Source organism: Zingiber officinale, chromosome 6B (genome assembly GCF_018446385.1).
Source record: "Zingiber officinale cultivar Zhangliang chromosome 6B, Zo_v1.1, whole genome shotgun sequence".
In the NCBI taxonomy this organism is placed as follows: Eukaryota; Viridiplantae; Streptophyta; class Magnoliopsida; order Zingiberales; family Zingiberaceae; genus Zingiber; species Zingiber officinale.
In genome coordinates, this window is record NC_055996.1 from 114062169 (window position 1) to 114088947 (window position 26779).

Consider the following 26779-nt stretch of genomic DNA (forward strand, 5'->3'; position numbering starts at 1 on the left):
ATACGGTAGAAGATCAAGAGGTCTTTCTAAAATGTATAATTAGTATTTTTCCTTTCCGCATCATACTAGTTATTTTTGGAAATAATACCAAATACAAGAGGCATGCGATTCTAGTATTTCGAATTTATTTTCGATGTTGTGTTCTTTTGTTTTGTTTCTTTTTTCCTTGTGATTTGATTGTTCTTTTCGGTTGACCTAAAGTTATTTAAGGAAATTAAATATTAGTTTTCCTTAAAAGGCTTTGTCTAGTCGGTGGTGGTTGCTCCCATATCCAGGAAGGTCATGTGCCTCGCCACGTCAGTACTGGAAGCCAATTTTGGAAATTAATATTTAATAGAATTAATAACCTAGGTGATTTGGATCGAAAGTGTTAAGTTCCGCAGGAGATCCAAGTCTAAACCTAAAAGAACAAATAAATTAAACTTTGGATCAAACGTGTTAAGTTCCGCAGGCGATCCAAGTTTAATTTAAAAGAACACATGGTAGCTAGGAAAAAGGTTCAGACCTTTGTACAAAATTTTTGTACAGTGGAACCATTAGGTTTTCCAAGTAGCAACCAACAAAGCCGAGTCCCAACATCACACGGTTGTGCCAATCGCCATGGCCGTGCAGCGCATCTAGATACAAGAAATGGCACGACCGTGGGAGGGAGCCGGGAGGCGAGCCATCAAGAGAAGAATCACTCTAGTGTTGTTCCACGCCGTCCAGAACATTGATCCATCGACCTTTCATCACCACATCAACTCCAGAAGGAAAGGATTGGATCCGAAGATCACTCATCGTCATTGGATAAGCATACTTCTTCTTTCTCTCTTTGATTTTGAGGATTGTATGTTTAGATTTACTATGTCTTCGGGTTTTTCTCCAGCGTCTATGGAGTAGAGTCCTTGTTCTAGGATGAGGGAGTAATTGTGGATTGGTTATGATGTAAGACTTATATTACGCTTATATTCATTGGATGATTTCGCTTGTTTGTTTCAACTACTTGATCTTTGTCGTGTTGATTGATTGTATAGGAATTGCCAACCTCATAAAGGGAATAGCTTAGATCGTACACCCGAGGGGCCCTAGTGACAGGGGTAACCCGTTCACGGACATCTAGGGTACTTTTCTTGAAAGGAGAGGCACCGCCTCCACAAGAAAGTAAGAGACCAAACTAAACTTCTTAATTCTATCCTTGATAATGTCAATAAGAGTTGTGTCCTTGTGATCTACCGAGGCACCCTAGTGACAGGGGTTAATCGTAACAAGATTTCATAGGGATTGTCTTTGTTTGGTTCTCAAGGATAGTTGCTTTAGCTTCCGACGAATGCATGTCGATGGACAATGTGTATAGGATAGTATGAGACACATCAATACCACCACAATGAAACCGAACTCCCAGAACTTTTCATTAACCAGGTTGATTTTCTTCTCGTTGCTAGTTACCATTCCCCGCTTTCTAATCTCTTTTCCTAGATTACTTACAACCATCGATAGTGTAGCTAATCCTAAGTGTGTCATCACTAGTGTTTATAACCAGTTCCTGTGGGTTTGACAATCTTTTATATTATTGACGATGAATCCGTGCACTTGCGGAATCGTAATAAGTTTTTGGCGCCGTTGCCGGGACTACGTCTATAACATTGGTGATAGTCATACTAGATTAGACTAAACTTTATTTTCTTTTCCTACATCTTTCCTTTAGTTTGCATTCTTGTTTTTCTTTACTTTCTGTATTTTTATTAAAACCACAAAAAATAATATTATTTCATTTGTTTTTCTTTACTATAGTTCATATTTTTTTGTATGCAAAGAGCTAATCTTTCAGGACAGCTCCAACCGTTTGATCCAAAGATTGATAGGACTTTCCTGAGGAGAAGAAACCTGCAGAAGGCATTTCAAGTAGCACAAGAATCTTCAGAGATGGCTGATAAATTGTTAAAGGATTATGCAGCACCTTATGCACGAGGGGTGCGGTCTAGCATCACTCGACCGCCAATCGAAGCTAACAACTTTGAGATCAAGCCTGCAGTAATTCACATGGTTCGGTAGAATCAATTCGGAGGAGGACCGCATGATGATCCAAACCACCACTTGGAGCTTTTCTACGAGATCTGCAGCACCATAAAAGTGTTGAAATGTATACTAAAAGTCTAGCTTTTGTATAAACATTTACTTAGAAATAAGAATCATATTGGTCAAATATCTACATTTATAAGATAAGTGTAGTTGTTCAATTAATTTATATTGTAGATAACATAGTGTGTGGTGTCACACACAGAAGATAATGTTATCAATTCCTTATAAATTATAAACAGTAGCTCACGACTAAGATGGAAATGAACAAACCATTGGAATAGTCGTAGTGTAATTAGGTATTAGTTTATCTCGACTGATAAATTACACTAGTACACTCTGAGTGTATTGAGCAGGACCATTTAAGGTAAGTTTTTTTTATACTGACTTAATAAAAGAACAAGACTTTAGTTATTATGGAAGTGTGTACTCTTAATCCTAATATAATAACAGGCACATATATTTAGTATTTATTTCTTTAACTTATAAAAGGGTGAGATTTAGCTCGATAAATCAATAGGCTCGATAAGTTGGGAAATGATATTACTTATAGTGTGTGTTATTGATTATAGAAGGAAATTGAGTCCTAGTAATCTAGATTGATAATGTCCCCAAGAGGAGCTCATAAGGATTGTCATGTTAAACCCTGCAGGTGGACTTAGTCCGACACGACAATTGTTGAGTTTTTCGGGCCGCGAAAACCGCTTTTCGCGTCGCGGAAACCCCGAATCACCCATGCCACTGGATCTCGTGCGAAGGATAGATTTCAAAATTACGAGTACAAGTTTCAAACTATGATCTACAGTAGATCTACAAAGGAAAAAATATTTTATACCTTTGAAGCGTGCCCTCGCAAATCCCGCTCGTCCAACAGTACGCCGGATCTCGAAGTTGTCAACGTAGACAACTCTCTAGTGATATCCACACGAACAAGAAGTGTTCTCTAACACTCAAGGATGGAGAAGAGAGCACCACAAGTGTGCTAGCACTCTCTAGGGCTCTCGGGTAGGATTGGAAGAAGAAGAAAGGAAAAGAAGAGAACACACTCCTCTAAAATCTCTATGTGACTTTCACTAACCTTTCTTCTTGGATTAGATTCACTCTCCTTTCTTCTTCCTTGCTTGAAACCCACGACCAAGAGAAGAGAAGGAGCAAGAAGAGAGCTTAGGAGGAGGAAGATCACTTGAATGAGAGTTACACTTGCAAAAATGAAACTCTTTTTTCATCTAATTAAGTGGTTTGTAACTTCCATGGGATACCAAGAGTCACAACTCTTGATAACTCCCATGAGGTGGCACTTCACTTAAGTAACCATGATGATGTGGAGCATCATCATTGGTCCACTTAATGCCAACTCACCAATGAGGTGGCATAAAGTCAAGTCAAACTTGACTCTTCATCTTCCTTTCAAGTCAAGTCAAACTTGACTTAATCTCTCTCATGGTTGATCTAATCCAACCATTTAATTCAAGTCAATTTAATATAATGAATCTAATTCATTTAATTAAATTGATTCAATGAGTCATAATCTAAATTAGACTCATTGAACACATGAATCAACTTGAGTCTAACTCAATTAGCCCAATTAGGATTACTCTTAATCCAATTTGATTCATCAAATAAATCTAATCCTCTTGGTTCATCATATGAACCTAATCTCCATCCACTTGTTCTTTGTGTGTGACCCAATAGGTTCTTGTAACGTTGGCAATGCCCCTAAACTCATTTAGAAACATAAGTAATGAGCGGTATCTAGCAATACATCATTACTACCCAAGTTACAAGAATGTTGAGATCCAACATCACCTTGTGACTACTAATTGTGACTCCTCACAAAATATGACAAGTGTCCTTCTATCCAAGACATCTAGATTGATCAATGTGAGGCATAGACTGTGTCATCCTCTAATCAATCTAAATCTTAAACTCCAAGTAGACTCACTCAATCAAATGAGCTCAATATCCTATATTGACTCATTTGGGCATGGCCATGCACTTCGTGGTCTCACTCTATCAAGAATATCGATGTCGCTCCCGTCATATAGGAGGGATAGATCCCATCTACATCACTCACATCCCTCTGCATAATTCGTTACATACCCAGTAATCGCCTTTATAGTCCACCCAGTTACAGGTGACGTTTGACGAAACCAAAGTACATAACTCCTTATGTAGGGAACCATGGTGACTTCAGGTCTAAGGACTAGTAGTCATACTAATAGCCACATGAGAAAGTATATGACACTCATATAACGATCCATGATACTTTCTCATGGCGGGTCATTCAGTATACATTTTTCAATGCATACCCATGTGTCAACTTGATATCTCTATATCTATGACTTGTGAGATCAAGTCATCGAGTTGACCTACATGCTAGTCTTATTGTATTAACATTGTCCCTGAATGTTAATACTCGACTAGGAATGATTAAGAGTAGTGTTTCCTATATCATCCCACTATCGATTCAACTAATCGATTGATATAGGTGAGAACCGTCTACTCAAAGACGTTATTATACTTAGTTTATTTAGCACCAATACAAGTAAGCATAATAACCAAAAACTAAATGTCTTTATTTATATAGAATATGATACAACAAGTCCAAAATACAATCATCAAATGATTGGCTCTAGGGCTCTAGCTAACAATCTCCCACTAGCACTAGTGCCAATCAATGTAGGTTCTAAGCCCCAATGACCTAGTGTGACCATCATGCTTCCTCTGTGCCAAAGCCTTGGTCAAGGGATCTGCGATGTTAGCCTCTGTAGGTACTATGCAAATCTTCACATCTCCTCTCTCGATGATCTCTCGAATGAGATGGAAGCGCCGTAGTATGTGTTTGGTCCGCTGGTGTGAGCGAGGTTCCTTCGCCTGTGCTATAGCTCCATTGTTGTCACAATAGAGCTCAATGGGGTCAGCAATGCTAGGAACCACCCCAAGTTCAGTGATGAACTTGCGGATCCAAACTTCCTCCTTTGCTGCCTCTGATATAGCAATGTACTCGGCTTCTGTTTACTGTATCCTGCTTCGAACTCTTCCAGCTGACAGCACCACCATTAATGCAAAATACGAACCCCGACTGCGATCTATAGTCATCCTGGTCGGTTTGGAAGCTAGCATCACTGTAACCCTTTACAGCTAGCTCATCATTGCCTCCATATATCAAGAAATATTCTTTAGTCCTTCTTAAGTACTTAAGAATATTCTTGACCGCTATCCAGTGACTTTCACCTAGATCTGACTGGTATCTGCTCGTCTTGCTCAAAGTATACGAGACATCAGGTCGAGTACATAGCATGGCGTACATGATCGATCCTATGGCTGAGGCATAAGGGATCTGATCCATGCGGTCTCTCTCCTCTCTAGAAGAGGGACCTTGAGTCTTCGAAAGACTCATGCCATGTGACATTGGCAGAAATCCCTTCTTGGAGTTCTGCATGGCAAACCGAAGGAGTACCTTGTCAATGTATGTACTCTGACTTAGGCCAAGCAATCTCTTAGATCTATCTCTATAGATCTGTATCCCTAGAATGCGGGATGTCTCACCTAAGTCCTTCATTGAGAAGCAACTCCCTAGCCATGTCTTGACAGACTGAAGCATAGGGATGTCCTTCCCAATGAGCAGTATATCATCCACATACAATATGAGGAAGACAACTATGTCCCCTACAACCTTCTTGTAGACACAAGGTTCATCTTCGTTCTTGATGAAACCAAAATATTTGATTGCATCATCGAATCGAAGATTCCAGCTCCGAGAAGCTTGCTTTAGTCCATAAATGGACCTATGCAGCTTGCATACTCTGCTAGTATGCTGTGGATCTACAAAACCCTCAGGTTGTGTCATGTACACATCCTCGAGTAGGTTTCCATTCAAAAACGAGGTTTTGACATCCATCTGCCATATCTCATAGTCATGGTAGGCTGTAATAGCAAGCATGATCCGAATGGACTTAAACATCGCTACTGGAGAAAAGGTTTCATCATAGTCAATACCATGAATCTGCTTGAAACCTTTAGCTACCAAGCAACCCTTATAGATAAGTCCATCCATGTCAGTCTTTCTCTTAAAGACCCACTTACACCCAATGGGTTTTACCCCTTCAGGTGGATCAACCAAAGTCCATACTTGGTTGGTGTACATGGATTTCATTTCGGATCTCATGGCCTCTAGCCATTTCTCGGAATCTGGTCTCATCACAGCTTCCTGATAGGTGGTAGGCTCATCATCTATGAGCACAATGTCATCATGGTTAGACAAGAGAAATGAGTATCTCTCAGGCTGACGACGTACCCTATCAGATCTGCGAAGAGGTATGTCTACTTGAACTGGTTGTTGTTCCTCAACTCCTTGTGGAACAACATCATCCACAACACTTTGTGGTTCCAGTTCAACTTCCATCGAGGCTTCAGTGCTATTGTTCGCATCTTGAACTTCTTCAAGATCAAACGTGCTCCCACTAATCTTTCTAGAAACAAAGTCCCTTTCTAGAAAGACCCCAGTCTTTGCCACAACTACCTTGTGCTGACTGGGAATGTAGAAGTAATATCCCTTAGTTTCCTTGGGATATCCAATGAAATAGCACTTGTCGGATTTGGGTCCTAATTTGTCTGAGACTTGACGTCGAACGTAAGCCTCACAACCCCAAATCCTCATAAAAGACACCTGGGCATCTCTCCCAGTCCATATCCTATATGGTGTCTTTATCACGGCCTTGGATGGAACTCGGTTGAGTATAAAAGATGTCGTGTCTAAAGCATAGCCCCAAAGGTATGTCGGAAGATCTGTGTGACTCATCATAGAACGTACCATATCTAATAAGGTACGATTCCTCCTTTCGGATACACTATTCCACTGTGGTGTTCCAGGAGGAGTGAGTTGGGATAGAATCTCATACTCAGCTAGATAGTCACGGAACTCATAGCTAAGGTATTCTCCACCTCGATCTAATCGAAGTATCTTAATACTCTTGCCAAGCTGGTTTTGTACTTCATTCTTGAATTCTTTGAACTTTTCAAAGGATTCAGACTTATGTGTCATCAAGTACACATAACCATATCTACTGAAATCATCAGTAAATATGATGAAGTATCTATAACCGCCTCTAGTAGCAACATTGAAAGGGCCACATACATCACTATGTATGAGTCCTAACAAATCAGTTGCTCTCTCGCTGTGCCCACTAAAGGGAGTCTTGGTCATCTTGTCTCGTAGGCATGACTCGCATATCTCATATGATTCAAAATCAAATGAGTCCAATAAACCATCCTTTGGAGCTGGGATAAGCGCTTGTCATTTATATGACCTAAGCGACAGTGCCAGAGGTATGTTTGGTTCATGTCATTTGACTTGAACCTCTTGGTATTTATGTTATAGATAGGGCTCTCAAGGTCTAGAATATAGAGTCCATTTATCAGAGGTGCACTACAATAGAACATATCGTTTAAAAAGACGGAACAACATTTGTTTTTTATTATAAACGAAAATCCTTTCTTGTCCAAACAAGAAACTGAAATTATGTTCTTAGTCAAGGCAGGCACATAACAACAATCATCTAATTCTAGTACAAGCCCAGAAGGCAGAGATAGATAGTAAGTTCCTACAGCAATAGCAGCAACCTGTGCTCCATTGCCTACTCGTAGGTCTACCTCACCCTTCGTCAATGCCCTACTATTTCTCAGCGCTTGTACATTAGTACAAATGTGCGAAGCACATCCGGTATCTAATACCCACGATGAAGAAATAGAGAGATTGACTTCTATAACATGTATACCTAAAGTAGAAATCTTATTTCTCTTCTTCGTAAGATCTTCCAGGTATTCTTTGGAGTTCCTCTTCTAGTGCCTCGCTTGTCCTTGATATAGGTGACAAAGATGTTCAACCATATCGTAAGCGCCCATCAACTCATGTTGCTTCTGAAGCTCAGAGTTCATGGTCGCGAGCATAAGACAGGACACATCTAATGCGTCATCTTGATGCTTCTTGTAAGCATCTCGGTCTGCTCACGTGGCAGTGGCAAGAGGAGCCTCCGGAATGGGCTGCTCCAGAACGTACAGTTTACGTTCTATTCTCAGGTTCCTGTACCAGTCCAGGAAATTTGCTCCGTTGAGCTTGTCCTTCTTAAGGACATAACGCAGAGAGAAGTTGTTCGTGTTTGACGTCATGGAAATTCTACAACAAAAATAAATGCAGAAATAAATATCATATTCTTTAAATCATTTAATTAGGCCTTCAATTAAATGATGCTCCCACTGAATTCTATAATTCATGTGGGACAAGATCCACATCATGCTAACTCTTGAGTTAGCTTTGGCTAATACGCCCAAGACTTAGTATGATCGGTAGGTAACGATTACCAATTACATCTCTATGCAACTCTTGTTTATAGGATCAAAATCCGCATTTATATTAAAACTCGAGTTAGCTTTGGCTAATACGCCCGAGAGTTAATATATATGTGATTTTGACCTATCTTTCCAACCGTTGGAAGAATGCCTATAGTTATACCCGATCCAACCGAGTTAACTAGGAATACTCAATCTAATTGAGTTGTACTCACCCATGCGTTGATAGGCGGGACCAAGATTGTCCCTCCGTACCCTACCAAGATAGTATGTGTTGCTCTGCTTTGGCAGATTCAACAACAACATGCGATCGATGTAGTGGTAGGTATCACGGCATGGTAGGCATTACGAGTTGACGCGTTTTAGATCTAATCTAAACGATGATGCGTATCAAATACTTGATTTAGATCTAATCTAATCGTGGGGTGCATCATGTGCACGATTTAGATCTAATCTAATCGCAAGGCACTAATTAATTACTTAATTAACTAGCATGCATCACATACACACAAAACAATTAATTAAATAATTTTGTGATTATGTCATGGCCCTACTACGATCTTCTCAAGCCAATGAGAAGATCGGATGGTCAACCTAAGGTCAACAGCTTCTCAAGCTTCTTCGTTTGACCACCTTGTGTTGCTCGTGCCCTCCTCGTAACTCCGTCTCGTGTGGACCTTCCACCACTTCAAAATTTACATTACAATTTTGAAACTCGAGTTACATTCGAGTCTAAATCTAATTTACAACTAGAATATAAGAGAAAGGCACGACGCGTAGGTCATGAAAATAAAATAAAATAAATACAACACGCACATCACATAACGGCACGCAGGCCATATTATGAATTACAACACATTTCCAAATCCAATTTAGGTCTTTGGGCCATGACTATCACAAAAATAATATATAATTCAAAATTATATATTTCTGTAATTTTTCTATAATTTTTACAATTTTTACGAGTACAATTTCCCGGCGGTTCCGTTTAACGGTTTTCGGGCGCAATCGCAGAACGAATCCCCTTGCGGGGCCAGGGGCAGCGCCCCTACCCGCGATCTAACCATCGCGAGGGTTCCTTTGCAATCTAACAGTGCCTTATCCCGCTGTCCCAAAAAGATTTGGAGCGAAACCAAGTCGTTTTGGAAAAATCTTCCCGGTAGCGGAAGCCTACAAGTGCCGAAACACTTGTGCTTCGCTTCTACGAGAAAATTACCCATAAAAAACTATAAAAAACCTAAATTTACAGAAAATCACAGAAGCTATTTTTTCATAAAAAATCAAAAACAAACTCGTACACGCCTTCGCACGTGGCTCTGATACCACTGTTGGGTTTTTCGGGCTGCGAAAACTGCTTTTCGCGTCGCGAAAACCCCGAATCACCCATGCCACTGGATCTCGTGCGAAGGATAGATTTCAAAATTACGAGTACGAGTTTCAAACTATGATCTACAGTAGATCTACAAAGGAAAAAATATTTTATACCTTTGAAGCGTGCCCTCGCAAATCCCGCTCGTCCAACGGTACGCCGGATCTCGAAGTTGTCAACGTAGACAACTCTCTAGTGATATCCACACGAACAAGAAATGTTCTCTAACACTCAAGGATGGAGAAGAGAGCACCACAAGTGTGCTAGCACTCTCTAGGGCTCTCGGGTAGGATTGGAAGAAGAAGAAAGGAAAAGAAGAGAACACACTCCTCTAAAATCTCTATGTGACTTTCACTAACCTTTCTTCTTGGATTAGATTCACTCTCCTTTCTTCTTCCTTGCTTGAAACCCACGACCAAGAGAAGAGAAGGAGCAAGAAGAGAGCTTAGGAGGAGGAAGATCACTTGAATGAGAGTTACACTTGCAAAAATGAAACTCTTTTTTCATCTAATTAAATGGTTTGTAACCTCCATAGGATACCAAGAGTCACAACTCTTGGTAACTCCCATGAGGTGGCACTTCACTTAAGTAACCATGATGATGTGGAGCATCATCATTGGTCCACTTAATGCCAACTCACCAATGAGGTGGCATAAAGTCAAGTCAAACTTGACTCTTCATCTTCCTCTCAAGTCAAGTCAAACTTGACTTAATCTCTCTCATGGTTGATCTAATCCAACCATTTAATTCAAGCCAATTTAATATAATAAATCTAATTCATTTAATTAAATTGATTCAATGAGTCATAATCTAAATTAGACTCATTGAACACATGAATCAACTTGAGTCTAACTCAATTAGCCCAATTAGGATTACTCTTAATCCAATTTGATTCATCAAATAAATCTAATTCTCTTGGTTCATCATATGAACCTAATCTCCATCCACTTGTTCTTTGTGTGTGACCCAATAGGTTCTTGTAACGTTGGCAATGCCCCTAAACTCATTTAGAAACATAAGTAATGAGCGGTATCTAGCAATACATCATTACTACCCAAGTTATAAGAATGTTGAGATCCAGCATCACCTTGTGACTACTAATTGTGACTTCTCACAAAATATGACAAGTGTCCTTCTATCCAAGACATCTAGATTGATCAATGTGAGGCATAGACCATGTCATCCTCTAATCAGTCTAAATCTTAAACTCCAAGTAGACTCACTCAATCAAATGAGCTCAATATCCTATATTGACTCATTTGGGCATGGCCATGCACTTCGTGGTCTCACTCTATCAAGAATATCGATGTCGCTCCCGTCATATAGGAGGGATAGATTCCATCTACATCACTCACATCCCTCTGCATAATTCGTTACATACCCAGTAATCGCCTTTATAGTCCACCCAGTTACGGGTGACGTTTGACGAAACCAAAGTACATAACTCCTTATGTAGGGAACTATGGTGACTTCAGGTCTAAGGACTAGTAGTCATACTAATAGCCACATGAGAAAGTATATGACACTCATATAACGATCCATGATACTTTCTCATAGCGGGTCATTCAGTATACATTCTCCAATGCATACCCATGTGTCAACTTGATATCTCTATATCTATTACTTGTGAGATCAAGTCATCGAATTGACCTACATGTTAGTCTTATTGTATTAACATTGTCCCTGAATGTTAATACTCGACTAGGAATGATTAAGAGTAGTGTTCCCTATATCATCCCACTATCGATTCAACCAATCGATTGATATAGGTGAGAACCGTCTACTCAAGGACGTTATTATACTTAGTTTATTTGGCACCAATACAAGTAAGTATAATAACCAAAAACCAAATGCCTTTATTTATATAGAATATGATACAACAAGTCCAAAATACAATCATCAAATGATTGGCTATAGGGCTCTAGTTAACAACAATAAGGTTGAGTGGTGCTACTCTTGGACTAAGATATTAATTAAAATGAGTTGTCAGTAACTCAATTAATTAGTGGGCATCCGACATCTTAAACATAGGGAGATTAACACACTCATGATAAGAAGGAGCCCAAAATATAATTTGGGATTGGTGCGGTAGTTCAATAATAATTTTTTAGTGGAATGAATTAATATTGATGAAATTAAGTTGGGTGTTCGGGGCGATCACGGGAAGCTTGATTTCATTGGAAGACCAAAATCAATTCATCCTCTCGGCCCCTATCGTAGCCTGTTATTTATAAAGTGTGATACCCACCTATACCTACAAGAATTTTTGCATTCAACAACACCCAATAGACAACGCTTTTTAATAAAAACGTTGTCGTTCTTTGTTTTACAACGCTTTTAGTGAAAAGCGTTGTCTATGGTATTTACTTTTTACTAAAGACAACGGTTTTTAATGAAGTGTTGTCTTTAGTGTTGTTGTTTATGGTCAAAGACAACATTTTTTTAAAAAACGTTTTTTAAAGTGTTGTGTATGTTTCTCCTAAACTCACTTAAAATAAATTCGCAGCCCTCGCTTTGCTAAACTCTAAACCCTCAACGCGCGCGCGCCTTCTCCTCACCACTCCTCTCCACGAGTTCTCCTCTCCACTCCTCTCCACGAGTGCCTTCTCCTCTCCTTCTCCTCTCCACGAGCGCCTTCTCCTCTCCTTGCCGCGTGATCTCCTCTGAACCCTAATCTCGACCCAAACTCCTCACGCAAAACTCCTCACGCCGGCCCAACTCCTCCAAGTCGAGATCCCTAATCTCGCATTTCCCCATCTCCTCAATCAAAGTCAGCTTACCCTTCCTAATCTTCTCACGGCGGAGCCGACGGAGCCGAGATCCCTCAATTTCTTCTACTATCCGACGGAGCCGTAGCACTGCCACGCGGTTCTTCGATCCGGCTCCTCGATATCTTTGCTCTTGCCCTCACTGTTCCTCCCTCTCTCTGCTCTTCCTTACCTTCACTGCTCGTTCTCGACTTCGCTCTCTCATCCCTTCGTAATGGCGTCTCCCGGTGAATCAGGTGCGCTCACTGCCCCTTCGGGCTTCTAACATTAGTTGCTTAAATTTCTCTTTCCAGACTTGGATCTCGATTTATTCATGGGGATTTACAATTTCTATTAACATCCTGATGGCAATCTATAAATTTTCAAGAATACAGGTCCAAAGTTTGTGTGTATCATGCCCTTCTTGTATTCTTATTCCCCCCTACTTCACATCATGCTTTTCTGATCACTGCAGTCGGATCTCTAGAAAATAAATCTGATTGATGAAGTGGGCAAATTTGGCATCTTTCTTGACTTTTTTCTAGAATTTGGGCTTAAATTTGAAGCTCAGACTGGGCTTTTTTATGTGCTGAATTAAGGTGGAACAAGGTCTGATTTAAACTATGAAAAACTTACAAGTAAAAAAAAAAATAGTAATAATGATTACTTACAAGTAGTTTCGATCATTTTAGTGTTTATCGTTTCCTCACTGTATAATTTGGGTCCTCCGTTGTTTGAAAAATCTTGAATTGTGTTTGTTATACCTTCTTAATGTGCAGCAATGCTATGGTGATAAACTTGTTTGACTGTTTTGACAAACTGGTACAGTTATTTCACATGGTAATCTCGATACAACACACTGCCTGGACAATGTTGTTTTAAGTGCTTTAATTCTTCCTTCTGACTGCTATTGAAGTTTGTTCTGTCATACCACTGCTAGATGGGTAAAGTTATTTCTCTTATTATAAAACTCATGAGCATCTAATGTTAATCAAGTACATACTGTAGGAAGCAGAATATGTACTTCAGACGAAGCTATGCAGAATCAGGCTGAACCTCCACAATACTTAGAGAATCGGCAGCCTTCTCTATTGTGGCTACTTAGATCTATAGTAATTTTCTGTTTGTGGTATTGTGGTGGCGGTGATGAGAATAATTTCATGAGGGCGCTTGTTTATCCAGGACCTGTCCCTTCTGGAAGCTGAAACTATAGCTCTTTCCATCCTGAAACAAGTCATGGAAGAAAAGGTATATTTCTTGTGGTTTTTCTGTATCTACCTGCTTTAGAAGATAGATAAAGCATCCCTGTTATCAAACCTGGATTAGGTTCATTCAGGCTCCTGGTTAATGAATTATTACTTGGTCTATTTGGATAAACTAATCGGGTGTGCTTAGATGTTTACTTCTAAATCATATAAACACTGCATTTAAATATGATAAAGAGAGAATACACTATTCAATCTGGTACCAGCTGACCTGAATGTATGTTTTGGGTACTTTTGTATTAGACGGGTAAATTGGACTGATGCTTAAGGATCCAGTTCTAGGGTTTCATTTTGTTTTACATAAATTGCAGAGTATTGCAACTTTTACATTGCTAATTACTCATTTGCATTAACAAGTAACCCCTAATAATGTTGACATTGCAAAGGTGGCTCCTACTTACCATCTATATACACCTGCCGAGGTTAAAGATGTCATTTCTCGCCTTTGATCGGCAAGGCCATTTATCTTGTTATCTGCGTTTCTTCGTACTTCATACTACTTGCTAGATTGCTGTTTAATTGTGCTGGATGTTGTGACCTTATTGTGTTCTGGTTGCTTATCCACTGAACCATATTCCGTTCAAAGAAGTTTAGTAATGTCATCTGCAATTTCTCTAAAAGTTTTATTCCCTTGGAGTCTATGCTGTGAAATTATAATATGTCATCTCTCATTTTTCACATTCGCAGTGAAACAATTAATAGCTCACAAAAAATAGCTGAAGGTTGAATTTTAGTTTGCAAGTGTCTTGTACTTTGACTGGTTCCAGAATTTTGCTCTCAGGGTAGTTCACATTTTTATTGTTTTTTAAAGAAATTTGATATGGACAACTTTCTTGGGGGCCTTTGCTAATATTTTACCTCATTTACTGGATGTTTTTCAATTTTCACCAATGTAACCAATGTAACAGGAGACTTGGAGAAGAAATACTACAAGTGTTCAAGTCAATGTCACATTTAAATGCGGTATTGTTGGATATTGTTGGAGAATTGCTAGTCCAGTTTATGCGGAGAACATTGTGAACGAGGAAGTGGACTGTTTAACTAGCCCTTTTTGGTTCTCATACCTCAAAGAGGTTGAGGGTATTAGGGTTTAGGGTTATGTTAGGTTGTTGATGAGATTGTTATACTCTTGCTTGAACATGAACCAAAGTATATAAATTTGACCTTTTGATCTGAAAGTATAAAAAAAGTTAATTGGATACTAGTTTTTTATTTTTTTTTTGCAGTTGCATTTGTTGTATTTTCATATGTTTCTCAGTGAACTTCTAAACAATTCTTTTTTCATTAATTTATTAAGGCTTATTATAAGTTTCAGTTTGATGGTGCAAATTGTTTTCTTTTGTAATCCATCTGTTTCTTCTTTGGTTTAGGAAAGTTGAAGTGAATCCCTTGATAGCTGTTTCATAGGTTTGTTCCATTATTTTCCAGTACGTACTGGAATCACTATCAATAGCCCTCAAGGACTGTTTACAACCTTGCAATCAAATTAATTGGACTTATAATCTAATGTATGGTCATCTGGAGCATGAATATTGGAGGATTCATGAATGACTCTTTGGATGATGAATGTATGTCATTTAATATTGGTTCATGTATTTATTTAGATACATCTTGAGTATTCCCTATAAATACCCTATGTATTTAACAATTCAAAGATGAAGAAAATCAGAAGTAGTTGAACACTAACACTTGGACGCCAACATTTTTGAGTTGGCGCCTAGATTTGACCATCTAACAGACACGGCTAAAGGATCAACTTCTATGAACACCCTTAATAACTTATACAGATATTTGTGAACAATTAGGTTGGTGGCTATCATTTATCCTCCCTTTTTGTTGTTTTTTCCATGTACCCAATGCAGCTTTCATTTCAAAGGTTCCAAGCTGATGAACAAGGATGGGTGGACACAATCAAGTCAGTGCGATTTGGAGGAGCTGTCAGGATTAGTACCATGGATTGGCTTGGGCAATCTCAATATTTGCGTCAAACTGTCTTCTGACCTTCCCTATCATCTGCAGTATCTGAGGTATACTATGCACATTTACCATGAATTTTCCTTATTGAGCTTGGGCTAGTGACGGTTACGAATGTATTTTATTTCAAGAACCGTATAAGCAAGTGTTCGTGCATCTAGTTTATAACAATGCACTTCGTATCTTTGATCTAAAAAGCTTCTGAAACAAGTCATCTTCTCCAAGCATATATATTGGCCATGTTAAGTGACACAAACAAGATCTAAAACCATGTGTTTAAGGCATTCAAAGCTATTGGCCTCATCCGGTGGGTGGCTGTTCAGAAGACTGCTCGTGAGGGGATGCAGTGGGTTTCAATTGGCAATGAGGTGACATAGTAGGTTTCAACCGACAAAGAGGAACACATGAGGTGTTAAAGGCGGCAAGCGGTGGTGCAGTTCATAGGAGCATACCAGTAGTTTTGTTCTTTTTCGTGTGCCAGTTGGCAGATGGAATGAATTTTTTTTCCCTGTGCCAACCAGCATGGACAAAATTTAAAACTTCGAGGCTTCTAAAGTTGTTGGTCTCTTCCTGATCAATACTTTTAATCTTCCATCTTAACTAAGGTAATATTTCTTCGCCATTTCGTGTTCTGGTGTTTGGATTGCTATGGATGGAGAAGTTGTGCAATAATTCAGAGTGATGCCACCGTTGGGATTCGAGGTGATAAGTTGCAAATTTCTAGGCTAACCAAAACAATGTGGGTGCTTCTCATGTGGTGTGGTAGGATGTCTTAAAAAGAATAGGACAGTAAGATGAGTAATTTACTTTTTTTGATTGCTTGATCAGATGGCCTTTGGACAAATGCATAACCATAAAAGATGGATAATTCAGAATATTGGTTATTAGGGAGAAAGGTGATAGAGATCTCATTTACGATGAGCCACACAATCTTTTCAAGAAAATAAAGTTCTTATGTGCTTTATATTAACTTGGTTTTTCTCTAATGATTTCTATCTGTTTGTATTGCAGGTTCTAAAATATAGTAAGCATTGTAGAGTCTGTGACAAATGCGTTGATGGCTTTGATCATCATTGCAGGGTGAGGGTTTTCTCCATTCACAACCTTATATGTTTTGTTATCTTGTAGTAATATGCAGTATTCATCTTTCCTTGTAGTGGATCAATAACTGCATAGGAAGAAAAAATTACAAAAGGTTCTTCATCCTCATGGTGTTTGCTCTTCTCTTGGTAAGCACAAATATTTCCTACCATTCCAATAGTTGTATTCATTAATCATAGTGATTGACACTATTTTCTTAGTGTAGATTTATCATCTGTGTGCATCAACTTAGAAGATACTATTTTCTTAGTACGTGAAGGACCTGATACATAGAATGCATTTTATGTCAGGTCCTTTTCATTCTGATTGACTATTGATTGGTCTCCATGCTTTGTGCACCTTGGGCCAGCTTATTCTGCAGTGGGCTGTTGGGATGCTTGTGCTGATACTGTGTTTTGTTGAGAGAAGGAGATTTTCTGCTGAAATTGTTTCAAAGCTGGGTAGTAGCTTTTCCTTGGCACCCTTTATCATTGTGGTGGTGAGTACTCAGAAGAGAAAATGAATGAAAATCACACATCATAATGAGGATTTTTCAAGGTTCTGATACTAATTTGATAATGTCTCTATAATGCAGGCTGTGTGCACTTTATTAGCCATGGTTGCTACTCTTCCAGTTGCACAACTTTTCTTCTTCCATATTCTTTTAATAAAAAAGGTACACTACTTTCATATTTCTACTTGTGACACAGCAAACACTACCAGTTACACAGCTCCTACATTTATATAAAACAAACCTATGTATCCGGTCAAATATCTCTATTTCAAGGAATATATCTTTTATATTTTCAAATTCTTTGCATTCATCCATACACTGAGCATTACTGAAACTTATTATCCAACTGAACTATTACAGCTTGTTATTTAACTGATAGATTTTCCATAGTGGAAAACAAATAGTAGAATTTGAACGATATGGTGTTGTTTATTCATCAATTCTGGAGAAAATTGACACTTTAACTAGCTCATGCTACTCTACATGGATGCGCTTACAGGGAATCAGCACCTATGATTACATTATTGCTTTGAGGGAGCAAGATCAGGAGCAGGAGCAACTTGCTGTTGGTGGGCAGCAAAGTCCGCAAATGTCCCAAGTGAGCTCTTTTACTGGACTAAGCAGCACCAGTTCTTTCAATCAATTCCATCGCGGTGCATGGTGTACTCCGCCAAGATTATTCCTTGAGGATCAGGTATCATACTTTCATTATTTAGAAAGTTATTGTGAATGTAATTTACCATGGTTAAGATTATTTTTGAAAAACCTTTTAATAAGATTTTTTTTACTGTATGAGGCAAATCCATTTAATTAAAAGTTTTTTTTTGGTAAAAAAGCCTAGTTGTAAATCTTTATCAGCACTTCATTCATTTCTCCTTATTCATCATTATCGTATTTTTGAATAAAAATTGAAATAACAAATGTAATCCACTTGCTTATTGTACACTTGGTTCAATGGTTAGCGAACTTAGGTGTGTGCTGTTTGAATTTTGTTTTCATGCATTGACCTCTTTAGATGATTTGTTTCTTGTGAACCTATTTTGAAAGATGCAATATATCTTTTAATATGGGTAGTTAATGTTGTTATAATTAACCCGTTTTTATGGAATTTCGTGAACTAAGAATCTTGTAAACTGCATGCGATTTCTTATTCAAGCTCTCGCTGGAAAGCTAACCAAAATCAACTTAGTTGATCATTAGCTATTCATAAATTGAACTGCATTCACATTTCCATTGCCAACTTAATTCTGACTTCTGAGAATTTGATAGTAGGATAATGTCTACAGTTTGTTAATATATATATTTCCATGACGCATGGGTGTTGGAAGGGAATAGAATGTCGTCCTCGATTTTGGGACTGTGAATGTGTCATGTCAAGTTGAACTTTTACCTTGCTTCAGCTTAATTGTGTAAATAATTGTCAATCTCATGGTATAACTTAAGTTAGATTCTATTACAGAAATTCTAGTTCAAAATTAATTCTAGTTCAAAATTAATGTCAATAGCACTCGTTGCTTTTTCACGTTCGTTTAAAAACAATTGAGTAAAATGCAGCAGAATATAAGTTAAGTAAAAACAATTGCTAACACAGTTTATTTTTACTTGGTTCGGAGTCTACAGCACTCCCGCTTGGTTAATATATATGCTTAGAACTTGTAAAGACAGGTCAAACATTAATATGCTTGGTTAATATATCCATCTACAGCACTCCCGCTTTTTCCTCTAAATATGATTTTCATTTAGCACAGAACTAATGCCAATTTTTTTTTTTGATGCAGTGTTTAAAGAGCTTGAGTAGAAGTTGGCCCTAAAGAAAACTTGTCAGTTACGATATAAACACACTTACGGTATGAATTACATGTATATATAACATTGACATATTATTTAGTACGAGATTTACATGTATGAAAGTTTTCATACAAAATTTCTTGATTGCCTACAACCCCAGGTGTGCTGATGACAAGTTGAAGAAGATGGCTCTAAGAGTGATAGCTGAAAGCCTTTCAGGAGAAGAGATTGCTGGACTTAAAGAAGCAATTCCATGCGATGGACACCAACAACAGCGGTTAGTCAATGATGAGGTTTTGTAAAACTTGTGTGTTTGAAAAATTATTGTCATGAAGTTAAGGATAACTTGTATGATACAAATTTAATTTGTGGATCAATATGTATACATTTTGTTTGTATAATATAAAGTTTTATTTATTTGTTAAATAGTCTTATTATAAAAATGATTGTGGTTGTGGATATTCAATTATATGTAAATTTTGAGTATTTTTTATAATTTTTCTATTTAGAAAAACACTATTTTTTATAAATTTAAAAAGACAACGTTTTTAAGTAATAAAAGACAACGCTTAAAAAACAATGTCTTTGAGACCAACCACAACGCTTTTAAAGCGTTGTCTTTGATATGTGCATTTTTACAACAGCATCTATAACAACGCTTTTTAAGAACGAAAAGACAACGCTTAAAAAGCGTTGTCTTTGTGACCAACCACAACGCTTTTAAAGCGTTGTCTTTGATATGACTTTCTACAACACCATCTACAACATCACTTTTTAAGTACATACGACAACGCCAAAAAAGCGTTGTTGTTTAGCTTTTTTCTTGTAGTACCCACTTTCCTACCCAACCTTAGGTGGCCGGCCAAGAAAGCTTGGAGTCCAAGCTTGGGTCGGCCAAGCCAAAGGTTGAGCCAAGTGAAGGTGGTCGGCCCTAGCTTGGAGTCCAAGCTTGGTGTGGCCAGCCATGTAAAGAATAAAAGGGATTTTATTTAAAATATTTCCATATGTGGAAGCCATGGTTTTAAAAGAGAGTTTAAAATTTAAATCTTTCCTTTTATAGCTTTCTACAAAAGATTAAGTGAAAGGTTTGATATCTTTCCTTATTTGTAGTTAAAAGGAAGATTTTAATTTTTGATAAAACTTTCCTTTATGAAACCATCCTCATGATTTTAAAAAAGAGTTTTAAAATTAAATCTTTCCTTTTATAGTTTCTACAAAAGATTAAGAAAAGATTTGATATCTTTCCTTATTTGTAGATTGAAATGAAGATTTTAATTTTTGATAAAACTTTCCTTTTATGAAATCATGTTCATAATTTTAAAAGAGTTTTAAAATTAAAATTATAGTTTCTACAAAAGATTAAGAAAAGATTTGATATCTTTCCTTATTTGTAGATTGAGAGGAAGATTTTAATTTTAAAGATAACTTTCTTTTTTAGAAATCATCCACATGTTTTAATAGAGATATTTTAATTTATAAAAGTTTCCTTTTATAATCAACCATGAAGGAAATTTTATTAGAGAAATTTTTATTTTAAAATTTCCGGAAACAAATTAGGAAGTTTTAATTGTGTGTTAAAACTTTCCTTTCTTGGAGCAATGAGGTGGTCGGCCATGATATTTAGGAAAAGGAAATTGGTTTTAATCAATTAAAATTTTCCTTTTCATGGCAAAGAAAATAAGGAAGGTTTTATTTAATTTTTCCTTATTTTCCAAGCCCAAGGAATATAAAAGAGGGGGTAGGGGTGCCTTCATGAGAGACAACTCTATTCTATTTTTCCTCCCTCTCTTCCTTGGTGGTGGTCGGCCCTAGACTTAGCTCTTCTCCTCTTCTCTTCTTCTTTAGTGGTCGGTTTCATCCCTCTCTTGGAGCTTTTGTTGGTGGTCGGTTCTAGCTAGGAGAAGAAGGAGAGAAAGGAGATTTTGTTTCTAGCATCCCTTGGAGCTTGGTGGTGGTGGCCGAAACTCTTCACCCCAAAGAGAAGTGCTTGGCCGAAACTTGCAAGAAGGAAGAAGAAGGGCTTGGGTGGTTCTCATCTCGGTAGATTGTTGCCCACACAACGTCCGAGATAAGAAGAGGAATATGGTAGAAGATCAAGAGGTCGTTGCATACAAAGAAAGGTATAATTAGTAATTCTTTTCCGCATCATACTAGTTTTTTTTTTGTATGAATTCCAAACACAAGAGGCTAGAGATTCTAGATTTTCAAATTAGATATTCAAAGTTGTGTTTGTTTTGTTTTGTTTTTCGAATTTGTGATTCGATTGTTCTTTTTGGTTAAACCTAGAGTTATATAAGGAAATTAAATATTAGATTTATTTAAAAAGCTTTGTCTAGTCGGTAGTGGATGATCCCATACCCAAGAAGGACTAGTGCCTCGCCATGCAGTCCTGGAAGCCAATTTTAGAAATTAATATTTAATTGAATTTATAACATAGGTGGATTTTGATCAATAATGTTAAGCATCATTTGCGATCCAAGTCTAAACCATTAAGAACAGATAAGTTAAATTCAGAATCAATAATATTAAGTTTCGTTTGCGATTCTGAATTTAATTTCTAAAGAACACAATAGGTTGTTAGGAAAGGTTCAGGACTTGTACAAATTTTTGTACAGTGGAATCGGCACAATCTTCCTAGGACCAACCAACAAAAAGTGAACGGAGTCCCTCCAGAATCAGTAAGGTTATTGCTCTTCGGATTCTCCTTGAAAGACAGAGTCAAGCAGTGGCTAAATTCCCTTCCAACAAATAGCAATACATCTTGGGAGCAGTGTGAGCAGAAATTCCTGGACAAATTCTATCCACCGAGCAAAACTGCCCACATGAGGAACTTGATTGCAAGCTTCAAACAGGTGGACTCAGGATCATTATTTGAAGCTTGGGACAGATTCAAGAGTATGCTGAGATAGTGCCCCCATCATGGCCTTGAGAAATGGTTGGTTCTACACACCTTCTACAATGGAATCAACTATCACACGAAGGTATCCCTCGATTCTGCAGCAGGAGGAGCACTAATGAACAAGAGACTTGATGAAGCTGAAGATATCATAGAGAATGTGGCACAGAATCACCATCAGTGGGCATCAGAAAGATCTGGGGGTTCTTTCTCAGGGAACCCAATAAAAGCGTCAGGGAAATTCGACATAGATGTAGTCACTCTCATGTTTGCAAAGCTGGACGCTCTGACCAAGAATTTTGAGGCCATGGGAAACAACAACAACACGGCCAATGCGATAGTTTGTGTTTGCGAAACTTACGGAAGTATGGATCATGCTCAAGATACTTGCCCCCTAGGGCCAATACAAGCACAGATAAATCAACTTGAGCAGTGTGATGCAATAGTCAGCTACAACCAAAGGTAAAATAATCTGTACTCCAATACATATAATCCAGGTTGGAGGAATGACCCAAACTTCTCATACCGGAACAATCAGGATCAATGGCTAGCAAAACAAAAAAAAAACATCATCTACATGAATAACAACAACCATTACATGAATAACAACAACCATTACATGAATCCGACATAAACACTAGCAATTAGACAAAAAAAAAAAATCAAAACCTGACTGTGCTTACAACAAGTCAGAACATCATCTACCTCAATCTGAAACAACACCTAAGTCTGATCTTAAATTAAACCTACAGTAAAGCAATTGAAACCTAAATCTTCATGACATCGCTTATCATTAAGCAGCACTATCTGGTCATGATATCAATTAAACATTCACATAAAACCGATTCATCCGAAGCATGCGCAGTTTAACATACAAAGGAAATCAATTGAAAATGTGCCCAGTTAATTCTGCAAGCAACAAAACTCCGGAAACCCCAACTCCATCCTTAATTGATAATCCTGTCTGAAAGTCGAAGAGACGGAATGCTGGGGATGTGGCGCTCACGCTGACCTCTGGTGGACTCCGCACAGATCTGCAACACAGACTACGTTAATGCCGAGACAGGGAAGGGGTCCCCGGCGTTTGCCCTCCTATGCTCAAGTCAGTCACCGGTGATGAGGAATGAAGTGGAGCAACAAGAAGACTACAATAGCATAAACAGTGAATATCACATGTAACGTGTACCTCCACCGATACTTGGACACCCCTTTATATAGACCTCCTGTAGCACGTATGCACGCTTCCCAAGATGAACACGCGTCTCAAAGCTTTCCCTGAAAAGACTTGTCAGTAAAGTATCCCTAACACAGTACCTTAACAGGCTGAGCATATCTCTGAAGTGACAGTGGAACCTTCCACCGTATGATCTTCTGGCATCCCATGCCCGGTGTCGGCACCCCCAATTCCCCAAAAGGATGTGGAGGGATATCAAAGTATTGTACCACCAAGCCGAGTGGGTTGGCGCTTGGCCATCTATTCGCCGCTCTAGTGTCCCTTCCGATCGACCGGAACCTCGATACTCTGCTTAAACGAAGTTCCACTACCATTGTCGAGACCTGTTGCCAGGCCAAGCGGGGTAGCCACTCGGCCGAAATCGAGCTCTATCAATGTCATACTTTGTTGTCTTGCCGAGCGGGGTAGCCGCTCGGCCGAAGTTGAACTCTTGATGTCATGCCTTGATGTCTTGCCGAGCGGGGTAGCCGCTCGGCTCGGCTTCTACCCGCCGTCTCCCTTGCGCGTCGGTTGTTTGATTGCTCCCCGTGTCGAAGACGGCGGGTTGGAGCCTAATCCCCGGTCAGAGCATGATTCGCCTAACCGATCGATGTCGTCCACTAGTTGACCGTCTTGACTTTGACCTCCATCGTGGCAGTGGGGTGGGGCCCTTCATCATCACCGCATCACAAGTCTCCCCCTCTAGTCTAGTCGAAGGAGGTTGTAGTCCGACTGACTGGACAATTGTCTGAGTAAGTTTCCTCTCGATCAGCCCCGACACTGTGTGGTTTCTGATCAGGATAAGACCGATCCTCGCTGATCAGCCTGTTGAAGCTTGTTGTTCGAGCATTGGTATGCTCCCTCTATCCAATCGGCACGATGAAGGTTTGCACTTGTGAAATCTTTCCTTGGGTTGTCTTGGGCGAGGGCTAGACATGCTAACGTCACCTAGATTTCTAGGAATTCGTACAAATCTTAGTACATTAAGGTTGAGCGTGCTTCCATGACATCATTAAATGTCGACCCGTGGTGAAACGCCACGTGTCATGCCCACGGCTGTCGCACGCCTAATGTGACAGGGTATCGATGCGCCGTTTGGCAATTTGAATTCACCGACCCGATCTTCGCCTAGATTTTCGTGACCTAGATCAGACGGCTCTACTCGGTCGTCCCTAAGGCTTATAAGCCCACTGTGTCGCCTCCTTCGCACACTTCGTCTTTGAGTTCGAGTTCTCCGACAGCAACCTTCCTTTGCTCCTGTGCAACCTTCTTCCGTGACCCTCCGCCACTATTCCTCGATGATTCTTCTTACTTGTTTTCCGGTGACTTCCCAGTAAGCCCTTTCCCTTACGCTCATGTTTCTTCTTTCCGACTACCTTTTCTCTTTGCTTTATTTGTTTCCATGGCAAGTTCTTCACAGCTCCTACCTTTATCCCTGGACTTTGGTACACATCCATGGTGTCTAGGTTCGATGGAGGCAATGCTGAGAGCTTGAGAGACGCCTTCGAAATTCCTTCTGATCATCAGATCGTTCTGCCTTCCCTCTCCGATCGGCCCAATTCTCCGCCAACCAGATGTATCTGTTTCTTCAGGGATCAGTTTACTACCGATCTGCAGTTCCCCCTTCATCCCTTCATTCCCGCAGTTTGTAAATATTTTCACATTTCCCTTCCTCAACTTGTATCGAACTCCTTCCGACTGTTGTGCGGCGTCGTTGTTTTGTTTCGTCTGCACGATATCCCCTTACTTCCTGGGTCTTCCACTATTTTTACTATCCCAAACTATCCGAGCTGGGGACATTCCTTTTCCAATCTTGAGTGGGTCTTATTTTCTTTGATAAAATATCGACCTCCAACAAGCACTAAAAAGAATATTTTTTTTCTTCATGCGTCTTCCCGAGCGGCCAGACTTCCCAATCAGTTCGTAGCTCGAAGTGGTGCCTCAGCCTCCTCTGAAACGATACAAAAGCTGATCAGACTACCTGAATGCTGTCTCGATGTTGGCCGGTCAGAAGTACAACATCCACAAATTGCTGCTTAAGGGTGTCCTATACATCGTCGGCTTAAGTCCAATCCTCACCCGACTGCCGACCAGCCTAGGTATAAAGCTTCTTCACTTCTTCATTTGATGCTAACTGATTTCTCTTCCTCTTTTGCAGCTGAAGTCATGTTGTGCGCGCGTCTGTCCGGCCAAGCAAAGCTCAAGGACGTTGCGATCAATGTGACTGCTATTGAAGAACTAGCGAGCCGCGGATTGCAGCCAGTAAGCTCACACGAAGAGCCCCAGGATGAGAGCGATGCGATGCCTATCTTGGGGAGCAGCGGCGAGGCCAGCCATGCGCCGAGTGGAGGAGCCACCACGGGATCACAGCCTCCATCCGAGCGGCGTCCGATCATCCCGGTTGAGGAGCCATCGAGCTCGACCTCCTTTGATGTAACACTGAACAAGCACAAGAGGCACCGAGCAGAGCCTTCATCGCGCTTTGCTACTTCAGGTGCGTTGTCTGCCAAGCGGGTCGAAACTTCGACCCCGACTCCGCTTCAAACGGCGGCCTCCGTGTCGTTTGATCGGACGCCCTCCTTGGCTGATCTGCCACAGGGGACTTTTGTCACGCCACCAGTGGCCTTCATGTCATCGCCTTCAAAGCCCTCTAAGGTAAAAAAAAGTCCAACATCCATCCGGCATCCTCCTTCCGACCATCCGGCCGAGCAACCTCGGCTCAATCGTCCCTAAGCAACCAACACCACATAACAGCGATCCTTCATCTGCCCACCGAAGGCTACAACGAGATGAGAGCCACGTCTCAAGCCCCCAAGCATCAGATCATCATCCAGGAGCCACTCGCTAAGATATGGAAGGACGCACGAGCTTGTGAGGTGATGATGCCTTCGGGCGCGCTCACGAACAGCCATACGCAGATGTCTACTAGGGTAAGCATTCCCTTTACTGTACCTTCTTACATTACCTCCGAACCGCACTGGCCTTTTCTTGCTTGTCCGCAGTACTGGGTGGAGAGTCTGGCTATGTGCCAAAGGCTCACTTTTTTGGAGGAGAAAGCGAAGCAATTGAAGGCGTCATGCGGCCAATCTTCCGCCGCTCAAGAAAAAATAGACGCCGAGGTAGTCAAGCTGTGGGCCGCTCTGGAGAAGAGCGACAAACTGCTTGAGGCTGAGCGGGCCAAGAGCGTCGGGCAGGCCACGATGCTGGAGCAGCTCAACAAATAGGTCGCCACTCAATAAAATTGAGTCAGCGAACGCGCGGAAGAACCAGGGCATCGCAGACCTCGATGAGAAGAATAAGGAGGCCCAGGCCCTCGCCTAGAAGCTCAAGGAAGCTAAGGACTTCCTGATCGCCGAGCGAAACAGCCGGTCGGCTAAAGAAATGGCCCTTCACAACCAACTCACCTTCAAGGATGCTGCGCTGGCCATTGCCAAGGATGAGCTGAAGGTCTCCTGAGTGGCCCCGAAGACCTACCAAGATTCCGAGTCTAGCCGTTTTGAGGCTATGAAGAAGAGTTACCTTCGCTC

The 26779-nt window shown here is 39.9% G+C and overlaps 1 protein-coding gene and 1 pseudogene across 1 annotated transcript; one reads left to right on the plus strand and one right to left on the minus strand.

The window, feature by feature from the left end:
- Nucleotides 1-16905: 16905 nt before the first annotated feature.
- On the plus strand, nt 16906-25985 carry LOC121991407 (probable protein S-acyltransferase 22). Its single transcript, XM_042545415.1, has 6 exons — nt 16906-16990; nt 17212-17340; nt 17437-17517; nt 17855-18099; nt 24719-24828; nt 25411-25985. Exons 1-6 carry the CDS (start codon nt 16970-16972, stop codon nt 25983-25985), a joined length of 1161 nt encoding a protein of 386 aa, XP_042401349.1. The 5' UTR covers nt 16906-16969.
- LOC121993423 lies at nt 21998-22069 on the minus strand (annotated as a pseudogene).
- Nucleotides 25986-26779: the final 794 nt, after the last annotated feature.